The sequence below is a fragment of the Hetaerina americana genome, unplaced genomic scaffold (assembly GCF_022747635.1).
Source record: "Hetaerina americana unplaced genomic scaffold, ioHetAmer1.1.p SCAF_486, whole genome shotgun sequence".
NCBI classification, from domain to species: Eukaryota; Metazoa; Arthropoda; class Insecta; order Odonata; family Calopterygidae; genus Hetaerina; species Hetaerina americana.
Genome location: NW_027287080.1, coordinates 25,513 through 53,454, shown reverse-complemented (window position 1 = coordinate 53,454; position 27,942 = coordinate 25,513). Strand labels below are relative to the sequence as shown.

Here is a 27,942-nt window from a genome sequence, read left to right as displayed (position 1 = left end):
TAAATAGTATTATTTTATTATTTACATTCATTATTTTAACAAAAATAGCTTACATAATAATGGTCATCATATGATTCAACAATAATGAAAAATAGAAGGTGGGGATAAAATGAATGATGTCTTTGACAATGTCATGCCTTTTTCTGAAACTGGTGTTTCGGCATTAACATCAACTTCCAAGCGAGGAGATTCATCCATGCTCATGACTTATACCTCACCACCTTGCTTTACAAGAGCGAAATATTTTTCATGGAAGAATGTTCAATCTGTCTGCCATTTACAATGGCATTTCTCTGAAGTTCATTTGGCACTTAATACACATAGCAAGATTACTTCCACTTCTTTAGATACCTGGAATGAAAAATAATAATTCATCAACCATTACACAACTGAAATAATATAAAAAGGATTGAATAGAACTTTTTGGTCTTAAAATATTTCTCTTTTATGTCATTAACCTGTCTTTTTCTTTGGTGCTGTAACAGATGTTATATATGAGCCCCATGAATTAATGATAATATAGCTGATTCCACAGAGACTGCAAATAATAAGTTGAAATTGATTTTTGCTCTAAATATACTGGTTACTATCCACCACATACATGTTTGTGGCATTTTCATTTCTTTAGGTGAAACAACTTTTCAACTCATCTTTTTTATATTTAATTTTAAGTGACCAACTCATATGTAGCTGCTAATTACATACGTATTCTCAATTTCTATCACACATAATAGCTCCTAAGAATTAATGAATATCTGCAAAATAATAATAAGGACCCACCAGAGCAGATGCGCAGGCATGCTTCCTTGGATGCAAAATTGTTTTTGTTCCCATCACATCCTCCAAATTGGAATTCACGACAAGTTTTTGAGTACTGATCGTAACTCCACCTTGGTAAGAGAGCTCGGCAATGACCTCTGGCTGCTGGGGGTTGTTTGCAGGCTGCTTGTGAAATGGCCGTCACTAGAGAAAGGAAGTAAAGGCAAGATAAATGGAAATAGAATTGACTGTTTTTAAGGAAAGTGTGGTGCTAATTATTCTGCCAGCTAACCTATTGACAGCGATCGTGGGACTAGTTTAATCAAATATTAAAAATATGCCTGAGGGTACTAATCGTCGCAACAAAATCTCACCACTTGAATATTCATCTCCGCGTTCATGTATTTTCTCAATGGAAGCCTTTTAAACCAATTTGCTGATAGCTGTATGTTACTATACAGGATTTCATAAGCTTTTCTTAAGTCAAGAGTGATCACTACTTCCACCTTTAAGCAACTAACTTATTTATTGTTGTTCACATAGTATTCAACTAAATACTAGGCGGGATTGTGAGACTCACCTGCTGGGCAAACACACGACTTGCATCCTCTTACATCTGTGTCTGACTTTGGAGCGGTCCGGCAGCCTCTCGCCTCGCAACTTTCGCCCAGTGGAATACATTCGTCTGGTTTATGGCCCTTCCTCTTGATTACGGCTCCGCGGCATTTCTTCTCGCATTCATCTCTCGTCTTGAACCTTAAATGGCAAAAAATAAGTCATTCTAGATTAGTCACTCTCCCAAATCTTGGACGCAGGAGAGAGAATTATAGGACAAAATAGGTGAAAGCGGTTTTTCGATTGAAAAGATATTCAAAGTTGAACCACGGAGCTGTTGCAATGTTGGGACCTAGGGAACTTTCACACAAGACTGGCCCCTTCTACCACCATTGGCTATTTCAAAAGTTATTCCTTTTCATTCTTTTATTGTTAAATTACGCATAGAGCAAGAGGGAAACGCGCTCTGAGCAAAGACGAAAAGGGAAGGAAGAGAAATACAGAATTATGGGAAATCACGTCCCACAACAGCAGAGACATAAAAATAAGAGTGGGCTGTCTTTCTGTGGCTCTCAATTCGGATCGGAGAGAGGTCTGAGACCGCAGATCCTGTTTCAAAAAGCGAATAATGATTAGAAATCATATTAATAATGCATTTATCTCTGCAAAAGAGCTGTTAGTTGCCCTTTTTTTATTAGTTGCTACAAAATCTGCATTAAAAAATCATTTCCCCCTTTACTTTAGGTATCTTACTGTAAGTCATGCCTACAGTATTGCCGAATGTAATACTGTAGGAAGGGTTAAATGCTGTATGTATTGCATCCAGCATTTAACCCTGGAATAGTTCGCACACACAAGTAAGTGTCGTGGAAAATATCTACTACATATTAAGATAGATGACAATCTCTTATAAACTAAATATTGGTGATTAAATTTGTTGAACTTCACTGACAACACGTGACCTTTCCTAGGTGAACTCAACGAGCCGCATTTGTAACATCATTGTAACGGAGATGAAGCCTAAACTTTTTTTTGCAGGAAGGACGTGGACTTAGAGATAACTGTTCATATATTTTGTACATGGGAACAAGAAAGCATTTAAGTATTCCGCGGATTTGAGTACCTCAGACTACTTCTAAGTCGCGACATTAATGCCGTCAATAATTATTGCATATAACTCTCAGAGCAACTTTTCGAATTTAACTGTGAGAGCACTCATCAATGCTATAGAGAAGGATTTTACCATTATAATTCCAAATTGCATTAGGAAACATGCGTAAATCATACCGATCAAAGTTAATTGCCATCAACATCCAATATCTATTTATTTCAGCACTACTCGTCCTGTCACAACCATTACTGTTTTCAACGTAACGGAAAAATAATTTTTTTTCATAATTCATTTTCGTGGAATCAAAATAAAGATTCATTTGCACGATTATATAGGATACTTTTTGAAATGCATAGTTACGTGTACTGCATCCGAAGGTTATGATTCGAAAAATGCTGACGGGTCTACATTTTCTAGTCTGTTGTGAAAACACCTTTATCATGCAAGAATAATGCTCTCAGTACATAACTCCATGTCTAATTTTCTCCTACTACCCATGTTCGTGAGAATAATGCCGCCATGCAATGTAAAGAGATCGATTAAAAAACTCCGATTAAATATTGTTGTAAATTAATTTAAACCAAAGATTCGTCCATTTCATCCTTCATTCTATCGTCGACATTGATGGTTGGTTATAGATGCAATGAGCCTTAATGATAATAGATCAGATTTTTCTTGGAGTTAGATAATGAAATGAATTGCCCGGAAGAGTCGACCATCAGGGAAGTTGCTGTCAATGAAAACTTTAGCAACACCCGCCAGCAAATATCCAAATCTGCAGGAAAAAGTTTGAATTTATAAATAGAATCATGCGGAAACGATCGTACTCAGATTGAACAGTTTGTTAAGGCCCGGTTTACAATTAAGGTACCACATTTTTATCATATGATAATGACATCGCATTTATTTCCCCTCGGCTCTTGGAATTCCTTTTCGGACAAAACTAATATGGAAAATTTCTCACAATTTCCTAGTCGGATTTGGTAAAGTTTAGGACTAAAATTCAGGGAGTCACCCAGAAAAGCGTAAACTTGACCTAAGATGGTGTTGAAAAAACTCCAATTTCTCTTTCCCGATGTGTGAGGCCGAAAATTCTCCCATTACCACCAATTCCCCGATACACTCGCTCCTGTCGGGCCACATTGGAGCGCCAAGCACCTAATGGTTCGTGGACATCGGCGCACCATCCACCTAGTTCAAAGGCTCACTCAACTGTCGGCAAATTCTCTTTCCCTAATTAGCATTTCTATATTCGGAAGAGCGACCGTGTGCCTTTCACCATGCGGAAGCTCTCTTCCCTGGGATTCTTAACGCCTTCCTGAACCTTCCGGTTTCGAAAATCACCACAAGATAGAGAAAACGGAAGTGAGAATTAGAGAGGGAGAGAGAGAGAGAGATATATCTCCTGGCGACTGAGTGAGTGATTTAGGGGCGACGGTCTTGGGAAGACGTAGAACTAGTCAGCGAAAGAGATCTAGTTTGCCTAACGCCTAGGCTCTGATTGGTGAACGGGTTGATTCTACCTGAGGCCCTTCATGAAGTAAGGAATGCTTAGCTCAATATAATCACAATCGATGCAACAACTCGACGCGATATTCGACTAATGCCATCGGTAGTATAATCGCTGGAACTCACAGGAGAGAAGCGGAGCGAATTCCTTTCTTTGCGCCGCGTCGTTTCACGTATTAATCTCTTTTAAAACACGCCGCAAGGTTTCATTTTAAATGAGGATTCCAAGATTAATTTTAATCAAGCATTTTCTTGTCAGCAACTAACTTATAGTAACCAAATGGCATCTTGAGACTGCCAATGAACGAACAATAATAAGAAATGTTCGAGTTGTTTCATACACACGTTTCCTCATCGTATTGAGCTTCCTTGACGACATAATATCCAATCTCATTTTAAAAATGCTTGTATTAACTATAATTGATGCACCATCCATATAATCACCAATGAGTTGCAATTTTAGGCTACTTAGTGCAAGGGGAACAAGGGGGCGAGGTTAGTGTACCGGAGTGGCAAGGTGATTGACTTGGACCCACATTTTAGCAACCCTCAGCGCGTGACCCACATAACGTTCGTTACTTCTTCTTCGAGGTTCAAGGGCAATGTCCTTCGAGAAAGCTCTCCTCAGTCAGTCAGTCTCTCTCTCTCTCTCTCTCTCTTTCCTTGCTTCACTCTCAAGCACTCTCGCCCAGTCACGAGCACCTCACGTGCAAGGAACTCTGATCTGCTCTCGTGCACATGACCTGCCTATCGCCCGACTCGCAACACTATCGTTAAGCGGGATAAAGAGCAAATATTAACCGAAACACTAATCATCCTGAAACCTACCGTAAGTTTCTTAGATTGACCTCTAAAATGATATAGAGGAATGGTAGGAGAGAATATGTAAATACTTTAGACTACCGACGGAGAGCATGGACTAAAAATACTAGAGGGATGAAACAATTGGATTAGGATTGTGTCTACTCCAATGAAAACACATCCAATACTAATATTGATTGCATTAACTTTTGGCCATTTTGAATTATTGCGGAATATTTGATTTTGTCCTCTTCCCTTCACAATGAATCGATTCAACTTATTTTCAGGCAGACAGAGATTTATGCAATTGTGCATAGAAGTGGGTGTGCTGTAATTGGGTGCCGTAAGTTATTTTCATACTGAGGTTCTTACGATGAAAGTAGAATTTATATCTTTAAAGTTCTTACTTCCTATAGGATTCAAATAAGGAAATTTATTTGGCTTAATTTCATATTTAGGCTACAATGTAAATTTAAATTCATATCTATAAAAAAATTATTCATACATTACTTGCTTCGTTACGAAGCAAGTAATGAATGAAGTAATTCATTCATTGCTTGCAATATAGCGTTCATAATTCAATATTTTTAGATGATACAAGCCTGAAGTTTGCCTATGGTGTGATTTTTAGACCTCGGAAACAGCAGTTCTTCTCGTATACAGAAAGCGGCTATTTTCCATAAATTTTTATTAAATATTACTGTGTTTATGACTAAGTACGATGTGAGCTCTATCCTAACATCTGTCATAAATATTTGCGCAATGTTACTCTTATCGACTAGAAAACTATAAAAAATGTGTCTAATCATATTTATTCCAGAGGTTAAAGTAGTCAAAGCGCACATACAGTACAATTGGCGAACACAATTTCTTACTATTCTCACCATTTGAACATTCTCAGATCAAGTAAGCCAATGAAAAACATGAAATTAATGATCTATCTTCATGTGTCTTCTGATTTGGTGGCATTCACAACAATTCTGAAACGAGTCTGAAACAAAAATAAATAGCCTTTTTTCCTTTAAAAATCATTATAACCGAATTATTCCAATTAAATGCCTCCCCGAAAAAATACGCTGACTCAAAGTCTTCAGGAACAATGAATAAAGAGGCAATAATTAAAAATAAAATGCTATCTAAACCTATAGTATAGAGGACACTAAGTTAAATAGTTGATATTTGCATGCCAAACAGTATAGAATCGGTAGGCATCGACCTCTAAAATCTATAAAATTAATCTCTTCTAATGCAATTCACAATTTTGCATGGGTTTCAGACCTTCCCAAATCTATGTTCCCAATTTTCAACTCCGGAAGCAGGATCACTGTAGATGGAAGGAGTAAGAGTGAGAGAGAGAGAGATGTGTTTTTTTTTGCCGACTCATTGACCTACAGTCGAAAGTTTGAAACCTGCTTTTACGACGAAGACAGGTATTAAGGTCCTTGCTCTTCTCGAAAAAGTTTCGTTTAATACACATGGCCTTCTCGAGGTGATTAATGTTGGCCGCTGATTTATAACCCTGCTGTGGAGAGGAAAGGGTATGCTACTTTAGTCAAGATCGGGTACAAGAGAAAATTCAACGAACACACGTGAAGTGATTTTTAAAAGATAAAATAAAAATCAGAGGAAATAAAAATGGCAATTTCACTTAATTGCGTCCATAATCGTTTTAATTATCCTTTAAAAAGATAGTAACAAAGACGACGCGCGTCATGGGTCCACTTTAATGATTAAAATAAAATGATATTCCTGGCAGAAAATGGGAATTCCCGCAGTGAAATTTTTACACTGAATAACTTTGCAAGTTCTTTTGTTTTTTACAGTAACTACAATTGAATCGCCGAAGTACAAGATGCTCCAAGGATTCAATTCAATGATATTTTGTCACAGGCTAATACCCTACTCATTAAATGCTTTCATATCTCTCTGATTGTATCTCCCATATTCATTGCTTAAAAATGTTTAGAATGATAAACAGCGTCTTTGAAGAAATATTTTGAAAGGCATTCATAATACCGTTGCAATGGGCTCTTTTTATATATCGACTTTGAATTCACCGTTATTTGCTAATTTATTTCATTATCATGTTGACTAATACAAGAACTAACCGAAGCAAAAGTTTTTGTATGCATAATAAATAATTACTTTGTAATACTGGTAGATATATAGTATACTCAAATAATAATTTGCAACGACGCAATAATAAAAGTGGAAAATCATTGATTTTAATAAGGTATCCGTTTTAATCTATTGACCGAGTAAAACCACACTAAAATTTGACTAGTACCGGCAATTCGAAGAGTTTTTGATAATTCACCAGTACATTTCTAAAAACTTAAAGCAGTCATGCACTAAAAAATGATAGGCTGAAACCGGGTAAACGCAAACGTATTTAAATAAGATTTTCTGTTTTTATTCCCTTAAAATAAAACCAATTATGATTAAATAGTAATTCAATGCATTATCAATCCAAATATCAATCAATCCAAGTATCAAAGAACATGTGCCATGTAATAAAATACATTGAGCAGAGAAGACAGTTCTTGTGCAATCGCCGAGGATACGTTTTACTATGGCATTAATATTACATTTCGACGAGAGCGCGATGATTGGTCGAAAACGAAAAAAATCTTGCTCGTATTAAGCACTTTCTCTAAGCGATGAATGATTATGCATATCACTTTCGATCAGCTCATCTTATTTTGTCACGCGTGACGCAACATATGTGGTCGTCCTGTTCTACTTGGCGACTTCCTACGCGTGAAAAATTAGGAGAGGGTTAGTAACCTCACGGTGACGTACTTAAAAACCGTTGATCTCCGCGGTGACGCAGGCGTGACAGAACCGCGCGCTATTGGGCAAACTTAAAATAGAAAGTTGTACTCGTTTGGCTGAATCCACTCTTTATTACTTCGTAAACAAACCTAACCTCCGCTATCTTGTAAATGAAGGTGTTTCGCCTCAGTAAAAAGGAGAAACAGCATGAAAATAATCGGAACCAAGAAATAAAAATGGAGGATATAAATAGAATTAAAATTTCCTTCTCATTCGAAAGCGTTCGACTTTGATTTTGTTTTAGAAGTTGATACAATGTTGTTTGAAATATGGTGATGAAGAGTGAATTTCCAAAACGGTTTTTTATGGCTAACTTTCGAGAACTTAAGGGTTGACTGGAGAGAAAAAGAAGCAAGCAATAAAAATAAGGGTGTAAACTGAATTTCATAAGGTAGCTAATGCCTCTTTTAATACACGGAAAGGAGTATGTTTTCCTCATGTAACTTGGTTCGTGGAAGAATAACTTAATTGGCTATATCTTAACGGAATAGCGATTCCTGCATACTCTCAGACAGTGAAAACAATTTGGTACGGGCCATATTGTCCCTTTCTGAAAATTATATACGCAAGAATTCAATTCCACCAAGACTGCCCCCAGGAATGTATCTAATGAGATGAATTATTTGCATTAGATGCATTTATGTGATTAATTGATGATAATGAGGGCACCGTTCAGTGGTGAATTTGTTTAATTTTCCTCACACATTCACCGGCTGCCTTTTGAAACATTGGGATAGGACGTGTTCGTATAATGGTTGGAGTTTCTCGATATAATTTAAATAAATCTTAATGGCATGAAAAAAGTAGGACCTCAGAAAAATAAAATTTTATGTCGTAAAAGTCAAAGCTTGCTCTAGCTGAGGCTCAAAATTTTTCAGACGTAAGGGCAGGAAAGGACAAAACTTTCCAACTTGACAGGTATTGACGAAAAAATGAGTTGTTTGCCGAAAGGTGTCAAGTCAAAGGGAGATTTTAACGATCGTTTTCGAAGAGACCGAGCCCATTGAAATCTTGAATTAGATAATGAATGAAACGTGTTGAAATTCACATAAACTCATCGTTAAAGGCACTTGGACTTCGGCGCAAATAGAAAAGGTGGCCGGAAGAGATATTTCTACAGTTGATACCAGAACATAGTCATTTCTCAGCACCTCATACGAAGAGGTTTAATAAATAGAAACTATTTGTAATCCTGGACTATTTTCATGAAAATTAAATGAAATTAAAATGTTTCTGTTGGTAGAGATAACTTATAATCTGTTTGAATTTGTTAGTTGTATCCACTATGGAAGACCTGTCCACACCTGCAAGTATTTTCCCGGGGTAACAAATTTTATAAGTGTTTTGTTACAACTTTCAATAAAGGTTTGCTCTTCGCGAGTCTTTGGACATTAGTTTTAACTATTGCGGGCAGCCTGAAGCTTTCTTTAAGTATTTTTAATGCACCCATACCCAGTGACTGCCCGAATCCAAACATCTGACTTCGATAAATAGTTGCCTACAGTGAGGATCTGCATGCTCATACAAAAGAATGGCTCACGAAAATTCATGATTTACATTCTTGTTGTGAAACATTTGCCTTTATATTTTTGTTTACAGGCATCAGGCCTGGCCGCCAAGTCACTATTACAACTTGCGTATCTTTTCAGAGAGTTTTTGTACATTTGTATGATTGAATATAGACGAACAGTTAGCATTTGTCTAACTTTGGCCGACACTCTGTCCAACGAACAGGAAGGACAATTTAGAGCAATTCAAAAGGTAAAAATGAGAGAATGATAGCGATAAATAATTATCAAGTCAGCGATAAGAGATATATTCTGTTAAAAATCCGAGAAAAAATAATTGAACGTTAAGGACCCTCAACAATCTTCAAGATATTGCGTTATTAATTATTGCTAACGCCTTTTGATAATATCTAGACGAAGAGTCGTTATCAAATACGTTAAGTCATAATAATTTGAAGGAATGAAGTTTAAAAATATTTTGCTTTGTGGTCATTGTTCTATTAGGATGTCATATCTTGCACTCATTGTTTAGTTTTGTTCTGTTTTACCGATTTTTGTTTGGCGTCAGGTTTCACGGGAGTGAATCAACACGCTTTATAACTCACCCAAAACTCGTAGCTCAGACAGGATTAGAACCGCGGGCTTGGGTCGACAGAGTGGACATGTGGGCATGACAACGTGCTTTTTGTGGGGCATATAAAGATATTTAGTCCTTATATCAACATTACCTAATTATTAAAGTTAAAAAAAATAATCAGAATTTGACCATTTCGCACAAATTTGTGAGAGGGATTAATACTCTGAGACACTTCAATAAAACGCATTTGCATTCATTCAATCAGCTGTCCTCGGACATTTCCTTCTTAAATTCTCAATTTAGAACTCAAACGTAAACACATCTTAGCAGTGATTGATGTCAGCCGCTTTCACTCAAAATAAAGATGCTCGACGTTGGATGCTCTCGGGCTAAAAATACTACGGGAAAGCAGTCTAGACTACTTTGTCCACAATTGCGACCCAGTAAAAATTAACGTCGGTTCAAAATTAGAACGGTGCACGCGAGAACCAGTTCCCTCCCCGCGGCCGTGAAATTCGCTCAAATCGACAAACTGGGACGTGCTCCGACTAGTTACGTATTAATAAGAGGGAATTCTTTTCGAAGAAAGCGGAGTGCTCCTTCAGTTGGTTGTTTGCTCCTCCCAACCACCCCCCCCCCTTCCCGATCCGAGCGACTCACCTGTTTTTGTTTCCGCCGCAGCCGCTGTAGATGAAGTTCTCGCATCGCTGTGAGTCGGCGGAGTAATAGAAGGCTCGGAAAAGGCCTCGGCACGGGCCTCCGTCTTTGGCAAGAAAACAGTCCGTGCTGGCTTCGAAAGTTTCGTCATAAGTTTGATCCCCGATGGCAACGGGGTATTCGTCGTCCTCTGCTCCCCTCGACTCTACTGTTGGTGCATCCACAAGAGAGAGACAGAGAAAAGATTTTTATTCTGCTGCACTTCGATTTTTGAACGAAAAACTTATCACCTTACATATATTGAACCTCCTTTGTCGTAAAAACTATAGCGTAATATTGCTAGGAAATACCAAAACCACAGTGGTACTAATAATTAATTAATAGGTAGGTGCTACAGTATAAAATTCATTCACAATCGTGGATGGTACTCGGAACATTCGGACAAGACGCGGCGCGGCGGTGAGATTTCAGAGAGGTGAGAATTAAAGAGGTGAGGTTTTCGAGGAGAGAAATCTTGTCGGCTTAAGACTACGCCTCACGACGCCAAAATGACATGAAAAATTTGGTCGTTAAAACAAACCAAAATTACCACTTTCACCACATATAATTTTACCATTTCACCGATTACGCTGGCTCTACACATACCATATCATTAGACCTTAACTTCGAGTCATGTGGCAGCTTATAAACTATCTACTGTATTTGTTCAGCTATGAGGATCCCAAGAAGTTACCTCTGCAAAGGTTAAGATGGAACAGCACGCACATTACTACACAAATTATAATTCATTACTATTTTATTATCAATATTAGTTATTCACCTTGGGTACAGCGGTGAATTACGTATATAAATAAAAATGCATTAATATGTGGCATTAAATAGAATTATTTTAACTTTACCTAACGGGAATTGTACTTTAGTTAAGGATTTTCTTTGCTTATTTCAATTAGATGCTCACTACGGGGCTTATAAATACTTAATATGTTACATTTAAAACAATTCTGCCAATCTAAGGCAACAGAACTCGGGATACAAAAATCTCGCAGCGTGCCTTTTTCGTTTGCCTTTACAGAGATGATTTTCAACCTGAGAAATGTCAACATTTTTACGGTCATCAGCGGAATACTGTGTTAAAGCAATAACCACAGCTTCTCCCACAGTTCTTGGAACAGAATTTGAATTTGCAAAGCATTAGTAACGTTATGGGACAAGTGCTCGAATGATATTCCATATTAATACAATCTTTCAGAATTTAACGTATTTCATCTTCCTTTCGCTTTTGGTTCAAGAAGGAATATGAGGGATCTTTTTGGTAACAATTTTAGTTCTAATTTTAGCGCCAGTAAATACCAACCATACAGGAATGAATTGAAATGAAATGCCTAATTCTGAGAAGGTAATGGAAGCGGAATTTAGCCTTCTAAACCTCTTTGAAATAGGAATTTATAGCGCTCCAGCTAGAAGGCACAAACCGTCCTGAATATTGAAATAAAATGTAGATACTGCGTGACACAAATGAACTTTTTTGAAAACCCGCGCTCTAAATTAAAATTATTTGGCATCCATGTATGCTATCGTTCTTTCATTACCTCTCAAGATTACCTAGAGCAGGTAATCTTGACCCAGTGGTAATCTGAACCCAGTGCCCACTTTATACGTACTACGGGGTGGTACGTGAGTATTCTTAAAGAATTTGAGAATTTCCTGTTGGATCACCAAACTTTAAATCATGTAACCGCACCGTGTGAGACCATCAATGACCAATCATAACATTACATGTGACGCCAAAGAAGTTTCCTTCCTCTCTGATCTCTATTTCCTCTGTTTTTTGTCTACCTATCGATTCCCAGCATAGAAATTTTTTCAATCACCTTCACTATCCTCTTATCAGTTACAGAAATAATTCATAAAATGGCATATCATGCTGAAAAAAATACCCCATGAACTGAAAATCAGCTAAATTACCGTATTTTCCGAAAGAAAGGTGACTCACCTTATAAAAATTAAAATCAGAAGACAAAGATCTTTCTGAATAGGAAAAATGAATCCCGAGCGACTGGTATTTACGACTGGTATGTCGACTGTCAATGAACGATGGTGTCTCTCCTAGTCATCTAAGAATAAATATTCTTGTGGGTGAAATTGCCGCTCGACGAGGAGAATTTTCGTGAAATATTAAACGCGAAAATGCATAAGCATCGTCTTTGTTTCTGGCGAGAGGAATCATTTTTCTTAAGGGCCTCGGCGGAAAGATGTCTTTCGAATCCATAGACCTGAGACCCGGCAACGCACCTTACTACGCCTGCCAACTTTCCTTTACGTAAGTTCCCTCCTCGCTCTCGCATTCCCGCGAAATTATCCCAGCACACGCGCCTCAGCCGTTTGACTGTGGATGCATATTTGAGCCGAATAAGGTGGATTATAAAATACGAACCTGTCACCCCACTCCCGTTCTCTCCTCATTCCTTGGGACTCGCTTCGATCCAACAAATACATCCCTCTCCCCATCGCCCTCAATTATTACACTTCCTCAACCTCCCCCACCTTATTGGGAGTGGGGAGGGGGTTAGATGCCGGGAGGGGGGAGAGAGGTAAGAGGGTAAGGGAAATAAGTAACACTACCTTCCGAGAGAAATCCTCGCGCTCGAATGTTTTCGAGGTTGAGAAAACGGGGAAGGAAGCCATTTCCCTCTTCCATATCCCTCCGACCCTTCGTCCTTCCCTGCACTCTTTCTTCTTGTGCCCTCACCCCTTTCTCTCCCCCTCCCTAGTAGTATTCCCTCGAAAAAAGAATCTCGCCGAAAAAAATATAACGCTCCACGTCCTCTCCACACCCAAAAAGAAGAGAGAAAGATCTTCACTCCCTCCCTCTCTTCCCCCTCCCCCCCCATTTCATCCCCTTTGCGTAGCCCGCATTCACTCGCGATATAACCTCCATCCACTCCCGGCCTCAGAATTCCGCGTCACACTCCACCAACGTCCACATCGCGGAAATATCAACCGACCCCTCTTGAAAGTCCCCCTCACTCTCTTCACTCCGAAACCCTAGTCCCCTTCCCTCGGTCTACCCTTTCCTCCCTCCGGCTCCGCCCCTGAGATTCCGTTCCTTCATCCCCCGCTTCCTCTTATCTCGCTTCTCATTCCCCCTCCCCATTCCCTCCTAATTTCTTCCCTCCGCCATCTCCTCTCCCTTCGTCTCGCTCTCTCACTTTCTACTTGGTTAAATATTCCAGCATTTTAATTATTCCGGCCATTTTTGACGCGAAGACAGCGCAGGAGATTGTGCGCGGAGCGGTCTCATCACTCTCCACCATGTTTTCACTTGATGTTTATAATTTGCCTCCTCTTTCCATTATTGCCCGAGAATGATCGCAGTTGGGGGGGGGGGTGAGGGAGGGTTGGAAGTGTATACTTGAGAGTCAATTTTAGGGGCTAGATGTTTTTTGAGCAATGTCAATTATGCTGAGGGACTCTTTGTGCAGGAGGTTTCCCAATGAAAAGTGAGTGAATATGGCCCGAGTGTGATTTTTCAAGTCCCTGTGGGTGAGGACAAATCAAAAGCAAACTTGGGTTGTGAAGAGGTCAAAAGTTTTTAAAGAACGAATTTGGTTCTGGGTAATTGGATGCTCTTGATACGGAAAGAAAATGTGCTGGACCATTAACTGTTTTTCGGTAGCTGTCTTAATGGAATGTCTAGTAATTAAAACGAAGGAACAAATGAGAAATAACAGTGAATCTCAGCAATAACTCAGATAAGGAAATATATCAAGTTAGACGAAAAACTAACGAGGCACATATATTCAAACGTAACTTCTATCTTCCTAGTATCTATGAACTCTGTGATGATAACTGATTTTTCGTAGAATTTTTCATGACAAGCTATAACATGCAGTTTTTCCAGTAATCTTTCAGAATAGAAGGATCGAAGTTAAGTCAATGAAGCTCTTTTACTCTTATGATTGCATAAAATATTATGTTGTTGAGTTGGACAATGAGTAATTAAATTTGTTTTATACCATAAAACTATATAAATGAGAAAACAATACAATTCTGACTGAAAGACCGGCAGGTTTGGGAATCTCATTATTGCCACTTATGTAACAAATCACATAATACCAGGATTCAAATTCTTTTTTTCATCCTGAAACAAGTATAAGGAATTTTGAAAAAACTACGTAAAAATTATAAGATTGGTTTATTACTCGCTATTTAGTCCACCTCCGTCATATACCTCTTCTTGTTCAAATCAATGTATTCATTCATAAAATAATTTGATAATTTCAATAAATCATAAATTTGTATGGTACTCCTCATAATGTCTCATCAAAAGACAATGAAATTTGAATTTTTTGACAGTTTCATTTACGGCTAAAGCAATGGGGATGCTGTCTCCATTTGCTGGAATTATATAAACATACCATTGCGAGTCAATGAGGAAATTAGTCCAGCATTAGATTCACAACTCTAAAGCAAACACCCAAGTTCTCCTTTTGTTAACAGTATCAAACAGACTGTCATGCACACCACTGAAGTTTCGTCTCTGGTGCTCAAATTACCAGCCCCTCCATCACGTTTCACCTTTATCCTACGCAAATTTTTCTCCAACGGAGTCGACTCCGTACCCCCCAATGCTGTAAAACCAAAGCTCATGCTCACCACATCCTCGATCACCCACGGAAATATTACGCGGATCTCGAGTCTAGGTGGAGTATATGGAGACGTCGGCAAACGGTGTTGAGGCGAAAGAACTAAGGTGGGGCCGGGAGGATAAAATAACCGAAGCAAGGCCCTCCCAGCTCACCCCCTTTCATCATCACCTCCTCCTCCTCCTCCCACTTTTAACGCCCAGACTTCGCACCCTGCACACACTCCGCTCCCACCTCACCTTGCGACCAATCCCGGGTCCCCTCTCGAACGTCCCGCTCCACCTCACCCCCTCCCACGCCCCCGCACCATATAACTACTACCTCCGCCCACCGCGTCCCGCCGTACCATCCTTTACGGTCTGCGGGAGGGATGCAAGGGGGGGGGACGGGGAGGTGGAGGAGCGGGGGTGGTTTGCAGATATCCACACACACACACACTCTCCCTATCTTCCCGCCTCCATGGCCCGACCACCGCAAAACTCTTTCCCCAGCTCCGCGTTTCATCCACGCCGACCCCACACCCCCGAAAATCCCAGCCACCCTCTCCCTCCTCCTTCCCTGCTCCTTACCCCTTTCCCTCCCCACCAGCGCTCGCCTCCCTCCCCAGAAACTCCCTCGCAACCTCCTAAACCAGTTAATATAATGCGCTCTATTAAGAGGGCGAGATTTTTACGAGGCGTCGTAAACACGTCTCTCCCTCTCTCGCAGGGCGGCGGGAGGGTGGAGGGGAAGGTGGAAAGGGGGCGGGGGAGAGAGCGTGGCGGTGCTGGGGAGGGTAGGAATGGGGGGAGACTGCGACATGGGAGTGCGGGGAGGAGGATGAGGAGGGGGAAGGGACGGTGGTTGGCCCAAGCGGTGGTGGGTGATAAGAGGAAAGGAGGAGGAAGAGGGGGGGGAGTGGCTCGCGAAAAGGAGGGAGAGGTTTCCCGGGGAGCATATTATTTGGAGGGAGAGAAATGTGACGGGTGGGAACGGCTAATAATGGCGGATGGGGGATAGGGCTTCCAAAAGTGTGGACAAGGGATAGAGAGAGGGTTTTATGAAGTGTGGGACCATTGAACTTAATAAGATGAATTCCGGAGAGAGGGAAGGTGGAAAATAAGAGGAGTATGTAAGCAGATACAGTGCCGGGGCGTAAAGAAAGGTGGGAATGAAGGAGGGGGCAAAAGAAGGATATTCGAAAGAAGTGAAACTTCCTGCGAAAGGAGATATATTGGCAATTACCTGCGGGAGATTTTAATGGTAGAATATTCGCATCGGGTGGATCGACTCCGCTTATAATCCAAACTTCTATTGACTTCGCCTTAATCCCACTCACATCACTTCCATTAACAAGTGCTCTCATTATTTTGGATCAATTCTCAAAATCGAAGGGGTTAATCTTAGTTTGGAATATTTTTTTCCTTTCAACATTTTGAAGGAGACTTTTGTTCTTGATTCATTTCAACGAAAACTGGTTTGCACGCACTAAAGTATGAAATTATTCTTCATTCAAGATTCATAGAATAGAATGCTGTTCTGAAATCCCAACTGGTGCGCCAACTAGAATGACTATTATTTTATAATGTTTTCATTCTTACGCTTGAATCTGCATCACGTGGGTCTTTCAATAACTCCTTAGAAAATTGAAGATAAGGCGCTTGTTGTATCGGGAAAGGTTTGGTTTCAGTAAGTCTCATCTTTCACTAGAGCGCTGCTAAAGTTTCAGCTATATCCATTTAATTAATTAATTTATATCCAGCTATATTCATTTCCATAGTTGATCGAAGCAACATACCTTTGTTTATTTAGAATAATGGAAAAAATTAGTTTCGTGCGGTGATTAAACACTTCAATTTGTTCGGTTCAACACCGAAAGAGATCAAAGCCATGTTGGATGAAGTTCATGGCACATTTACTACTGTATTTGCGACTATTTACAATTGGGTAAGTAATTTTAAACGTGGCCGTACCTCCATAAATGATGAACATCGTTCGGGACTTCCAGCGGAAATGACCTCCTCCGAAATGATTGTCAAAATCCACGTTATGGTTTTGAGTAATGAACGAATCAAAGTTCGCGAAATGGTCGAGGCTACAGGCACATCCCAAGGTACAGTTGTTTCAATTTTGCACGTAAAATTGTGGCTGAGAAAAATCACGGCAAGATGGGTGCCGCGTTTGCTTCCAGTGGAGAATAAACGCACATATTTTCGATATAAGGGGGGATTCACAAAAAGTGTACCGAGACGAAGGATTTGTTCAGCCGATGTAGACGTAAACACTAATAGACAAGGAGCGAGGAAAGACGTGGGAAGGCGAGAGGGTATGCTTTTAGGGCGGTGAAGGAGGAACACAAACAGCGGAAGTGGAGCAACACCATTTTGGTGTGTCGACTGCCGAGATCAATTCCCGCCGTAATTGTTCATCTCCTCCATTGATCCGATCACAATCCCGAAGACTCGGGATTCCGGTACCACGAGCGCTAGAAACTGACCATCTGACAATCACACCACTCACCAAATTAAACTTGGCCGAGAAAAAACTTGAGATCAAGTCTATCACGGTGAAGAGGTGAGAAGGCAGCATGAGATTGGACCGGGAGAAAGGAGCTGCGAAGGGCAAGGGAAGGTCAAGTCAGAAGGGAATTCGACGGAATTGGTGGATCCACGGGGAGAGCAAGTGTTAAGTTTTATTTCATTTTGTATGTATGTATGTATGTGTTTAAATCCAACGTTCGTTTCGCAACTGAAACTTTTTCCCCGAGCAAACTGGTCATTTATGAAACCTAATTAATATACTATATGAGCCAGCAGTTGAAAACTAAGAAGGAAGTGATAATTAGTTTGAAAAAGATAACTCCGGATAATTTCTGATTACAAGTAAGGGAAGGGGTTTTGATAGGGCAGAAAGAAGTTTTCGAAGTGTAGATAGTCGTTCATCGATTTATTCGAAGATTTCACTCGGCGGCTGGAATTCTCCGTTCTCCCTCCGGACCTGCTACTGTTATAAAGAAAGCGGGGGAGAGTCAAGCTCCGAGATCAGAGCAAAAGCATATGGAAAGGAGGAAAGCATACGCAATACTCAATGCTTCATACATATCCACCTGAGGGTTTTATCAGTCTCCAATCTCCCAGGAGACCTCATAAGCATCTCCCAGGTCTACAATATTGAGTAGTTCATTAATACTACTAATGAATTGTGACATTTGTAATTCTAATATTTAGTTTCTTCTTAAAAAAACCGACGCCATGCGAGATATGGGTAGTGAAAATTCCTCCGATTTCCTCGCAGAAAACCAATTTAAAACTGTCAGCAAATTAATAAAACGATATTTCTACTCTTTAAGAGCGGGGTTGGATTCCATTGAAATTTCTGCTGAAATTGGCGGTAATAAAAATTTATTTTTCAACGTATGGGTAAATGCGCCGCCTTTTCTTTCCCCCTGCACGTATCCTGTCTCGCGATAGATGAGTGAGACGGGCAGAGAAGTCCTAAGATTGGAGCGACTGCCGGAAATGAGAGGGCTACTTGGATGGGGACTTTTGCCGTCGAATTGAGCCTAGGGGGCATTTTTCCAGAGGATAAATAGGACCCGGATTCCTTCCGTTCTATTTTCCCCTGGGACCCCTTGTCGGCAGCACAGGTGTGGCTGAGTGGATGAGATGGGTCGTCCCACATTCCATTCCTCTCACTCTAAGGATTTAAGCTGGGAGGAAAATATAAAAGATGGTGAAGGTAGAATGAAGGCGTAAGAAAATGACGACGGAAGGGCTTAAAACAGGCAGATGATTTCGTAAGTTTTGCAGAGAAAGTGAATGAAAAATACGATTCTACTTAAGAATTCCCGATCATAATTTATAGGTACGATGAGTAAAGTATGCACCATAGCTAACAATATACATCCTGCTCATAAACTGCTGAAAAAGGAATTCAGGTATAAATTGCCACGTGTCAATTCATGGCCATAAATTGACACGAGGCAAGAATTAAATGAGAAAAGTATGGATAGATAAATAATTGGTATAATAAGTATATGAAAATGCTGGAATAAAAGCTTTTCGCTTACTATATATCAGAAAAAAATCAACAAAATTATCTGACGACAATGTTTCAGTATTTTATCAAAATCGGTATAACATTCTACACGTAAATAATAGGGAATAAATTAAAAGTAATGCACTCAAAGGTTGAGGTTGCATATTATCATTTGAGTTACACCCTTCCCTTGTGAACAATTCGGTGTTCCACCGATCCCTGTACAAGAATAATATATAAAACCCTATAAAACTGAAATTAACCCTGCTGTAGACTCTTGTAGAATGCCTGGGGCCTCGTAGTAACGTTACTTCAGGCAAAAGCCTCCGTTTCAATCTTAACGTGACAACTCTGGAGGGATAGAGCAAGCTCATACGTAGGCACGGAAGCGAGATAAGAAGAAATTGAAATATTCAGAAATTACTTGGTCCGTCTGAAAAGTGAAAACTGGAAAATGTATCAGAGTTAACTGCCTCGGGCAGCCTTGGAAAACTTACAGAGAGGAATATAGGCAATTTATTTTACTTTGCACCAAGTGCTCGTAACTTGAATAGTAAAATATAAAAAATTAGCTATTTTTTTTAAATTAGAGCTATTAAATGTTTTTTAGAAATATTTGTTTTTGTGCTTAATGTACGACTTCAAATTATATTCCATTGTCTCATTCAACTTTTAAAAAATATATTAAGTGTTAAATCTTAAATATTTTACAAAGTAAAATTAGTAGAATAACACTTAACGCGAACATAAAATAGAGACACTGCTTAAATAAGTAAATCTTCATGCTAACAACTGGAATCCGGAGACCCGACATTCATGCTGATACCACCACCCATGCAGACGCCACGGTTTTAGAATGGGCCTCATAACTAAAATGAATTTTAAGCATTATGCATGCTGTTGAGAAAACATTTGCGAGGGACATTAAATTAGATATAAAGGTCGTGAAACTGCGTTGTTAATAGAATTTATCGCATAGGTACATAACAGTGTTTGCCAGCCAACACTGCTGCAGCTACGACAGAGACCGTTAAGCCCACGACAATCGCGACTTTTAAGTGCGTCATCAAGTCATAAGCACATCGTTGACAGAGGATGTCCATATGCCAGCTAGGAAGTTTACTTCAATTAATATAGGTCTAGCCCTACCGAGTGACAGAAATAGTTGTTCGAAATGTTCAATTATTTTGATAAAATTAATGATCCTTTACCTACAGGTATATATGATTTTAACTAACGCTAACCTCGATGCTTATGTGTTTCATTTCAAACTATAAAGCAATTCATATAGTAACTCTGAATGCGTCCTAGCATAGGATGTAAAAGCGGCTAAGTCCTACCTAAAAGAAAATCATACTCATTCAATCAATGGACATTGAAGGCAAATGAATGTGATAACACCAATTCAATACCTAAATTGACAAACGCTACCTTGCTATCTAATCGGAGCGATAAGGAAGAGGACAAAGCTACAAGGTCGTATATCAAACTGTGAAATACATGCGTCATTTGAAATGTTTTGTTTGGTGCCGAAAACTTTTTGAGCTCTCAACGCATGAGTGAAAATTAAAACTGAAAGTAGCCTGTTGAACCTCCACTCGCCCTTTTCACAGTTCCTTGTCTGCTCACGCCCATGTCGACCCACGAGCGCACTTAATGCCAGATATCTCTGGAGCCGCAACTCGGAATGATTACAAATGGCCTCATTAAACAAATATCCGATAATATGTATATTTATGCTCGCATACATATTTGCATACTTTCTCTCTTGAAAGTGCATGAAACGTATTTTTAATTACTTATTTTCAATTTGCGTTGTCCTCTTCCTCATTAATTGTGTAACATTTGTGTATTTTTTTACCGAGTGTGTAATAATTTAAAAAAATTACTCCCTCTGCTTCACGCAAAAAACAAAAATAAACAAAATTTATCACGTAAGGGATGCAAACTAACGCATTATATATCTTAATACCTGAAAAATAAATATGATGGGCTTGAAAATTAATAGTAACTTGACTTCAATAAAAACATAGTATGTGAATTGAAATTAGGATGAGCTGTGATTTATTTCTGTCACCGAAATCTTCTTGGTCGGTCGTTTAGGAATAACAGGGAAATTACGAAGGTTTTGAAAATCAAGCGGACTTAAACTCTGGAATGGAAGCATGAGTATCACAACACATTACTGCATTAAACGATTTTTTTCATACATACACAATCGATTACCTTTGGCCAGCGATGAAGATCTGCATTGTAATTATGCACGTGTGTCTACCCAAGATCCCCACCCTAAGCCAGTAAACTGCAGCTATCTATTATAATCTGAACCAGAAACAACCTAGGTACATTTTTATACAGCAACAATCTATTACCCGAATAAACAGTTTTCGATGCCGCAAAGTTGCCAGAATATGTACAGGAAACATATTTAGAAGGCATGCTGCCCCATAAAGAGAATTATATGCATATATAATATATATTTATATATGTATATATATATATATAAATCTGCTCTTCTTTAAACGTGGAAATAATACCTAAGAATTTAAAGATTATTTTTCCAACAGAAAGATTCATACAAAATGCATTGTTCTCCGTATTATAATCTAAGCAGAGAAGCATGATTTGAAAGCACAAGGAGTCACACCTAGGTCACTATTTATATCGACATAGTAATGAAAGTTCGAGTGAGATTCTGCCATGATCAATGAACGAAATACTATATGTACAGGTTGGAACGCAATGCTCGATAGGCTACTGACTTCGAAATAAATATATTCCAGCATTGTTTTTCCCCCACACAATTCTCGACCACGATTAATGGACACTCAGTGATACGTACACCTTTCTCACAGTTTCTTTTTTTTATTTTCAATGGATAATGTGCTCACAATCGTACCTATCATGGGGATATTATGTTGAATCTCTTCAGGCAATTGTCACGATCGGAAACAAAGTCAAGAGTGCGAACGTGACTGAATTGACTGCCCAGTAACACGGATCTGCGTGGAAACAATAGATATCGCGACCGGTTGATTGTGCTATTTTAGGAAGCGATAACTATCAGCGAAGGCTTGCCGGGGTGAGATTATGAATATGATCTTTAAATGGAGCACTGCATGCGCGCAATGTCTCCAGATTTTTTGTTGTCTCTTCTCACGTCCGCTGCGACGAGGCTGAGCTTGCGGTAATAACTCCCTCCCGTTATGTTCTCTTTTCTTCGAGCCTCACCCCCTGCCCCCTTGCGTGTGTACCCGCGCGGTAAAAAGAGAAAGGAGAGGAGACGGAGCCGTGACGGTCTACGTCTTTCAAACAATGCTCCTCCTGAGCACATTCCGACAGCTTGGGGTGATGAGTACTTTCTATGCGTTGAAGCTGTAGTGTACGCGCCACCCAAAATTCAGTGCCGCTAATGCTGGGTGGAATATCTTATATCGGATTTGATAGATGGATTCAATGGTATTTTTACAGATAAAATTCAGTAAAGATTCGGAAACATTCGATTCTCATAAAAAATTAGTTTATCGCTAGGGAAAAAGAAGGCGAACAATTCAGGTAGACAGTAGTCCACGTGCATCCAAACGAGATTGTTGGATCTCAATGCATTAATTGCCGATGATTTTTCAACTTTATTTAATTAATATTAGTCGCTTCGTGTGCGAATCAGCCTGCCTGATATTAAAATAATGAAAAATCAATTCGATTGTATTGTATTAAGGATTATTTAAATTACTCAAATGTTATTAGGTAAGTCGGTATCTAACATAAAAATATAGCACTATTAGGACTTCTATGCATTTTTCTTACCAGATAAATTCGAATTTATGGAGCAAGCCATCAAACAAAACTTTCTATCATCAAGCCCATACTTCTCCTGACTTTCCATTATCGCTAGATATCCAAGGTACGAGGCCCTTGGGAAAACCCGAGCAAGACAGTGCAAGGAAATACTAGTCTTCTATAAGAGTGGTCTCTACTTCAAAGCGAAAGCAATTGACCCTCATTCGGCCTTCCGCTTTTTCTGAATCATCAACGGGACAGAGACTTGAATGGTAGCGAAGTGTAAATGACCTAAAACTACAAAAAAAATCAGAAATAACTAGGAATGAGGGGTAAAATAAACCTGTTTTACAGACGGCGTCAGTTGCATCATGTTGCGCTGTGTCCAACATAATTATTGCTTAAAACGTTGCAGAAATGATCAATTACAATCGATTCGGGGCGATTGAAAATAGGAAATTGCACTCCTACCATGTAAAAGATGCATCGTATTTGGGCGATACCAAAAAATTTGGCGGTAAAATATCATTTTGGCCCACCGCAGACAATATTGTTAGCGGAAACTACCGTCATAGCATCATTCAAATTGGGCGGTGAAATTCGGGATCGACAAAATTAGAAGTCACTCGCCATCCTGATCAAAACTTTAGCCCCATTTCGGGTTAAAATATTCATGATATAGATAACGATTTACAATTATCAGGAAAAATTTGCAGTTTTAGTTAAAGAATTAACATTTTACTGTCCAAACTTTGCAACTGTAGCGAGATTAAAGAACTGATATTGCATGCTTCAATTCTTTGAACAAATTAGTCATGGTGGATAGTGAAAAATAAGATGAAAAATGTCAGTGCCACTGCATATTGATAACAGATCCAAGAAAGAGGGACGCGTGTAATTGTCAACCGCTCAATCAATTTCTCCCGAGTATCACGCTGATAAATGCCATAAGCGCGGGAGAGAGTAATGGGGTCAGGGTGGAGTGCATCTGTATTATGTCTAGACCTTGGAACGAGACGGGAGTTGGATCAAGGGCGGATCAGCTTACATATATATTAAAATATTTTTAAAGGAATCGTGGAAGTAGCATACATAAAAATGAAATTGTTATAGCGTAGTGATTCATTAATGCTTCGGCTTTAATGCATTTCACGTCCAGAAGAAAATATTACCTAATGCCCTTCAGCGTGATCTAAGCCCATTATTTAATTTCTAGTAATTTTTAGAGAGGTCATCAGAATCTGCACTATCGAGGGATAGTATAAACTTAAAAAGCATGTTAGCTTTCATATCAATAAAAAAATTCAGGCCTACGGATGAATGCGAAGGACTTTAAACACCATTTCATTTAATTATTTCTTGTGCTTGAGTAATTAATTAGGTCGTCTTATATTTTGACTAAAACTTAGCTAGCAAATTCGAAGTAGAGAAGGTTAAGCCGACACTTTTTTATTTTTAGTAAAAAACAGACCATTTCATTAAAACACTAGACAATTTTCTTCATACGTCCATTCAGAGATGTTGGAATGAATGGGACATAAAAATAGGCAGAAAGTTTCCAAATTTCCTTATTACATATTAATGATGAATAATGTTTTATCCCTTGAATGCAAGTAATTCGACTCTAAATAGTCTGAATGCAACAATACAACATTTATTTGCATGGGAGACGCGAAAAGCAATCAGTGAATGCACTACTAGACAAAACCTTCGTCAGGAACACTTCTAGATACCAGAATTTTAAACCATAGGCTCAATTTAAATGCCACACAGTTTTCCCGTCGTAGGAAGAATGCGAGACTCGCCGGCGCCGCCTCGTACTGGGGCGAGAGGAGTAAAACATCGGGAACGTCTCGCATTCCACCCGGCCTTCTTATTCGGTCGTTGAGGTCACTCACCGACTACGGCGTCATAGTATGCCCTTGCGGCGACCTCGAGGGTGATGGCGCCCAGGAAGATGGTCGAGAACACCACTGCTCTCATCATCGTGCCCGGAATGTACAATAACCCCCTGGTAGTTCGGCGAAATCGTCGGTTGGTCTTCAGAGTTGGCCTCACGTTCTGTTCGCCAGTCTCTCGCAGTTCCGCTGTTGAGTAGCGGCCGGTCGCTGTGATGCCGGTTGAATGATGCCCGTGAGGCCCAGTGCGTGGAATTAAAAGGCAGAGGCGAAGGTGAAGGCGGGGAGTGGCGGGGGGGCTCGAAGGAGGGGGAGACGAGCAGGGACCGGGTCGGCCGCCAGCAGAAGCGGGAGGGTCGGGCTGAGTGAGGCGGGGCGGGGGGTTGGAGAGGGTAGGCAGGTGGGGAGGAAACTGGGGAAGTACGGGGTGCGAGGACCGCAATAAGGGTAGGAGGAAGCGGCGGGGAAATCCCTCCCGATCTACGGAATCATTTTGTGTGCTGGCTGCTAGACTTTCCACTCTCTCTTTTCCTCAAACCCTTTCCACCTTTCTGTCCAATTTCCTTCTTTTTTATCTTTCACCTTGTCTCACTCGCACGCATCCCACTGTCCCAATTGCCCTCCGCTTCCTCTTTCCCAAACACGGATCTTCCCCGGATTGAGAGAATCCTTTTGTCCTCAACTCACACTGTGGTATTGTAATTCAATATTAGGTACCTCGACGATCGACCACGTCATTTTGCAACCTTATGCAGTCTCTCCCATTCAGCAGTTGGATTTTCAAAGACTGTTGCTCCAAAAGAGATTTAAATGTTCTAATTATAGACATAATTTAGCGATATTATTAGAATATTTATCGATTTTGAGACACCAAAGTCAAGTATTGAGTGTATTGAAAACCGGTTTAAGTTTTCCACAATACGAGCTACCTGGTATCATGCCCAACTGGGTTGGTTTTGTGTGTAAAATGCCAGTCCCCACAAAAGTTCGACTCCTTATGCAGCTCTTGAAGATTGGAGTTTGGATAAAGATATTTAGCAGGCATAATTTCAGCAACATGCGCATATTTTCGCCATCTTTGGAGAAATTTGGTTTATCTCCATGCGAGAGAATTACTTTTGCTGTTGATGAGATACCTACGATACGAAGGAATATTACTTGGCTATGATATTATACATATCACTGTGTTAAAATAAAGCAAGGCCAGAAAATTCCACTTGAGATTTTTCGTCTTTCCACTGCTACTCTGTTGCTCTCCAGCAACTTGGGAACATGTTTTCGAAAACAATAAAATGCTTAAAAGCAACAACATCATTCTTTTAAGTAAATATTTTGAATACCTGATAAGATTTTTTTTCGGATAAAACTACAGATAGCATTGTATTTTTGAGCACCAGTCTTCTGATTTCCATCACGAATCTCCATCATTAAAAAAAACTCTAAATTGATTAAAATATAATCAAAAAGCTAAAGGATGCAGTGCAGAATATAAGCAAGTTAGCATTGCCCAAATAAGCTTCAGGATCGACTCATGATGAACGCAAACATCGGTAATGTCTCTTAACAGAAGGATGAAAAAAACCCTCGCGGAAGCTCGGAGGCTAAAGAACCCAAATAAAGCCGCGGTGAAAGTATTGAATGGGAAAACACGCCTCCGCATTGTACGTGTTTGACTATGCGCGTGATGGAGGTGACGTAGAAGAGCTACTTTCCTGGTTGGGACTGAGCGACCCCGTACGTCACACGTACGAGGGAGGGAGATGATGACGAAGCTGAGATAGACTCTTTCGGTCAGATAAGCCGACGTGCCACAGCGCTTTGAAAGTATACGGGATTTGAAAAGCTCATATCAAGTCAAGGAACTGTAAGTGGGGCAGTTGCGTTTAACCGGGGAGGATATTAAGAGGGGGTCATTTTTTCCGTTGGTAGGCCATTGATCCCCGTGTGTGGCAAAATTCAATTTCCAGCGAAGAGCACTTCCAAGATCACGTCAAAACTCAATGGCTTATCGTCAATGATTTTTATGCCCTCAAGTCCCCTGCGGAGCTAATTTTGTTGGTGATAGTGTGTGTGACGTACGTACTAAAAATATCCAAGCCCGTATTGGTCCTCATTACGTGAATTTCTCCGATATATTCAAAATGCTTGTGACGCACGAGGCAACGCCAAGTTCAAAGGTGGCCATAATGTGATGGGCACGGAGGATTGGGCTGTCGTGTGTATTATAAATTTCTAAATAAAATGTGTTTTTGCACAGTTTTGATTATTAAAAGGTGGTCTCAGCATTTATGCTGAGGTGATAATTGTCTCCCCCTTTATATTTCTTGCACCAGTCAAACACCAAAAGCATTGGCGTTCAAAAATTTACTGCCTATCAAGTGACTATTAAATCCATTTCAAGCGACGTTATGACTTCATCTTAGTCACTTAATATAGCTTAACGAACTACAATGTATTATTCTCAAACTATTTTACATCACAGTTGTATGATTATTTATATAACTTTTATTGATGAAATTACACTGTTACCACTTTTGCTCAATTGGTATACATATTTTCTTATGACTCACTTTGAACTACGTAGATATATTGAAAACACATTGACTCGTTTGAAACATATTAGGAGGAACAACTAAAGGGGATACCTCGTGGACGGCCAGAAGACAAGTACATACTGTAGGGCAATTTAAGAACGATGTAAAACAGAGAAGCTATTAGGGTGTGATAGAATTAACACGGAATAGAAGAGAATGAACGGCTGCCGTAAACCAATCACAGGATTGAAATACTAGTAATGGCACACTTTGATACAGTAATTGCAAATCTACACTGAAAAATGTCAAGATATCATTCAAAGTAATATAAAGAAACCTTTATATTTAATTAGAGAAAAAATTGACTCACTGCGCTATAAGTGAGAGTTTTTACTTCAAAATTTCAAATATCCAAACCCTACCATGTTATTAATTCAAAAGAAACATTACACAGCCATGAGAAACTGATTGAAGGGATGAAGGTTTTAATAAATTTCTGTCTAATGGTGGATCAAAACATCATGTAGTTATTTTCATTTTTGGGTTGTAATAGCCAAAACTTTTGATCTGTACTTCCATAAAAGTTATATTCATTTATTAACTTAATATAATATTATCTTTCCCCTTGAAATCGGGAAAATTTAAACAAAAGTAATATTGAACTGACAGGAAATATCAGTGAACTCTTATTTGAGCCAGAAATATCTGCCAGGCTGCCTGAATAAAGGATTAACTTACATGTAAAGTAAAAAATG

General features: G+C 39.5%; 1 protein-coding gene across 1 annotated transcript; it reads right to left on the bottom strand.

Moving 5' to 3' along the window:
• Positions 1 to 24,861, bottom strand: LOC139693403 (kunitz-type serine protease inhibitor A-like). The gene is made up of 5 exons (XM_071591533.1): positions 24,654 to 24,861; positions 10,316 to 10,520; positions 1,340 to 1,515; positions 781 to 963; positions 1 to 351 (listed from the first exon to the last, which is right to left on the bottom strand). Exons 1-5 carry the CDS (start codon positions 24,739 to 24,741, stop codon positions 344 to 346), a joined length of 660 nt encoding a protein of 219 aa, XP_071447634.1. The 5' UTR covers positions 24,742 to 24,861; the 3' UTR covers positions 1 to 343.
• Between the last annotated feature and the right edge of the window lie 3,081 nt (positions 24,862 to 27,942).

Coding starts and splice junctions, on each gene's coding strand:
- LOC139693403 (XM_071591533.1), bottom strand. CDS start 24,741: ATGATGAGAGCAGTGGTGTTCTCGACCATCTTCCTGGGCGCCATCACC. Junction 10,521..24,653: donor ATACTATGACGCCGTAGTCG/GTGAGTGACCTC, acceptor ATGCACCAACAG/TAGAGTCGAGGGGAGCAGAG. Junction 964..1,339: donor GTCGTGTGTTTGCCCAGCAG/GTGAGTCTCACA, acceptor TCCTTTCTCTAG/TGACGGCCATTTCACAAGCA.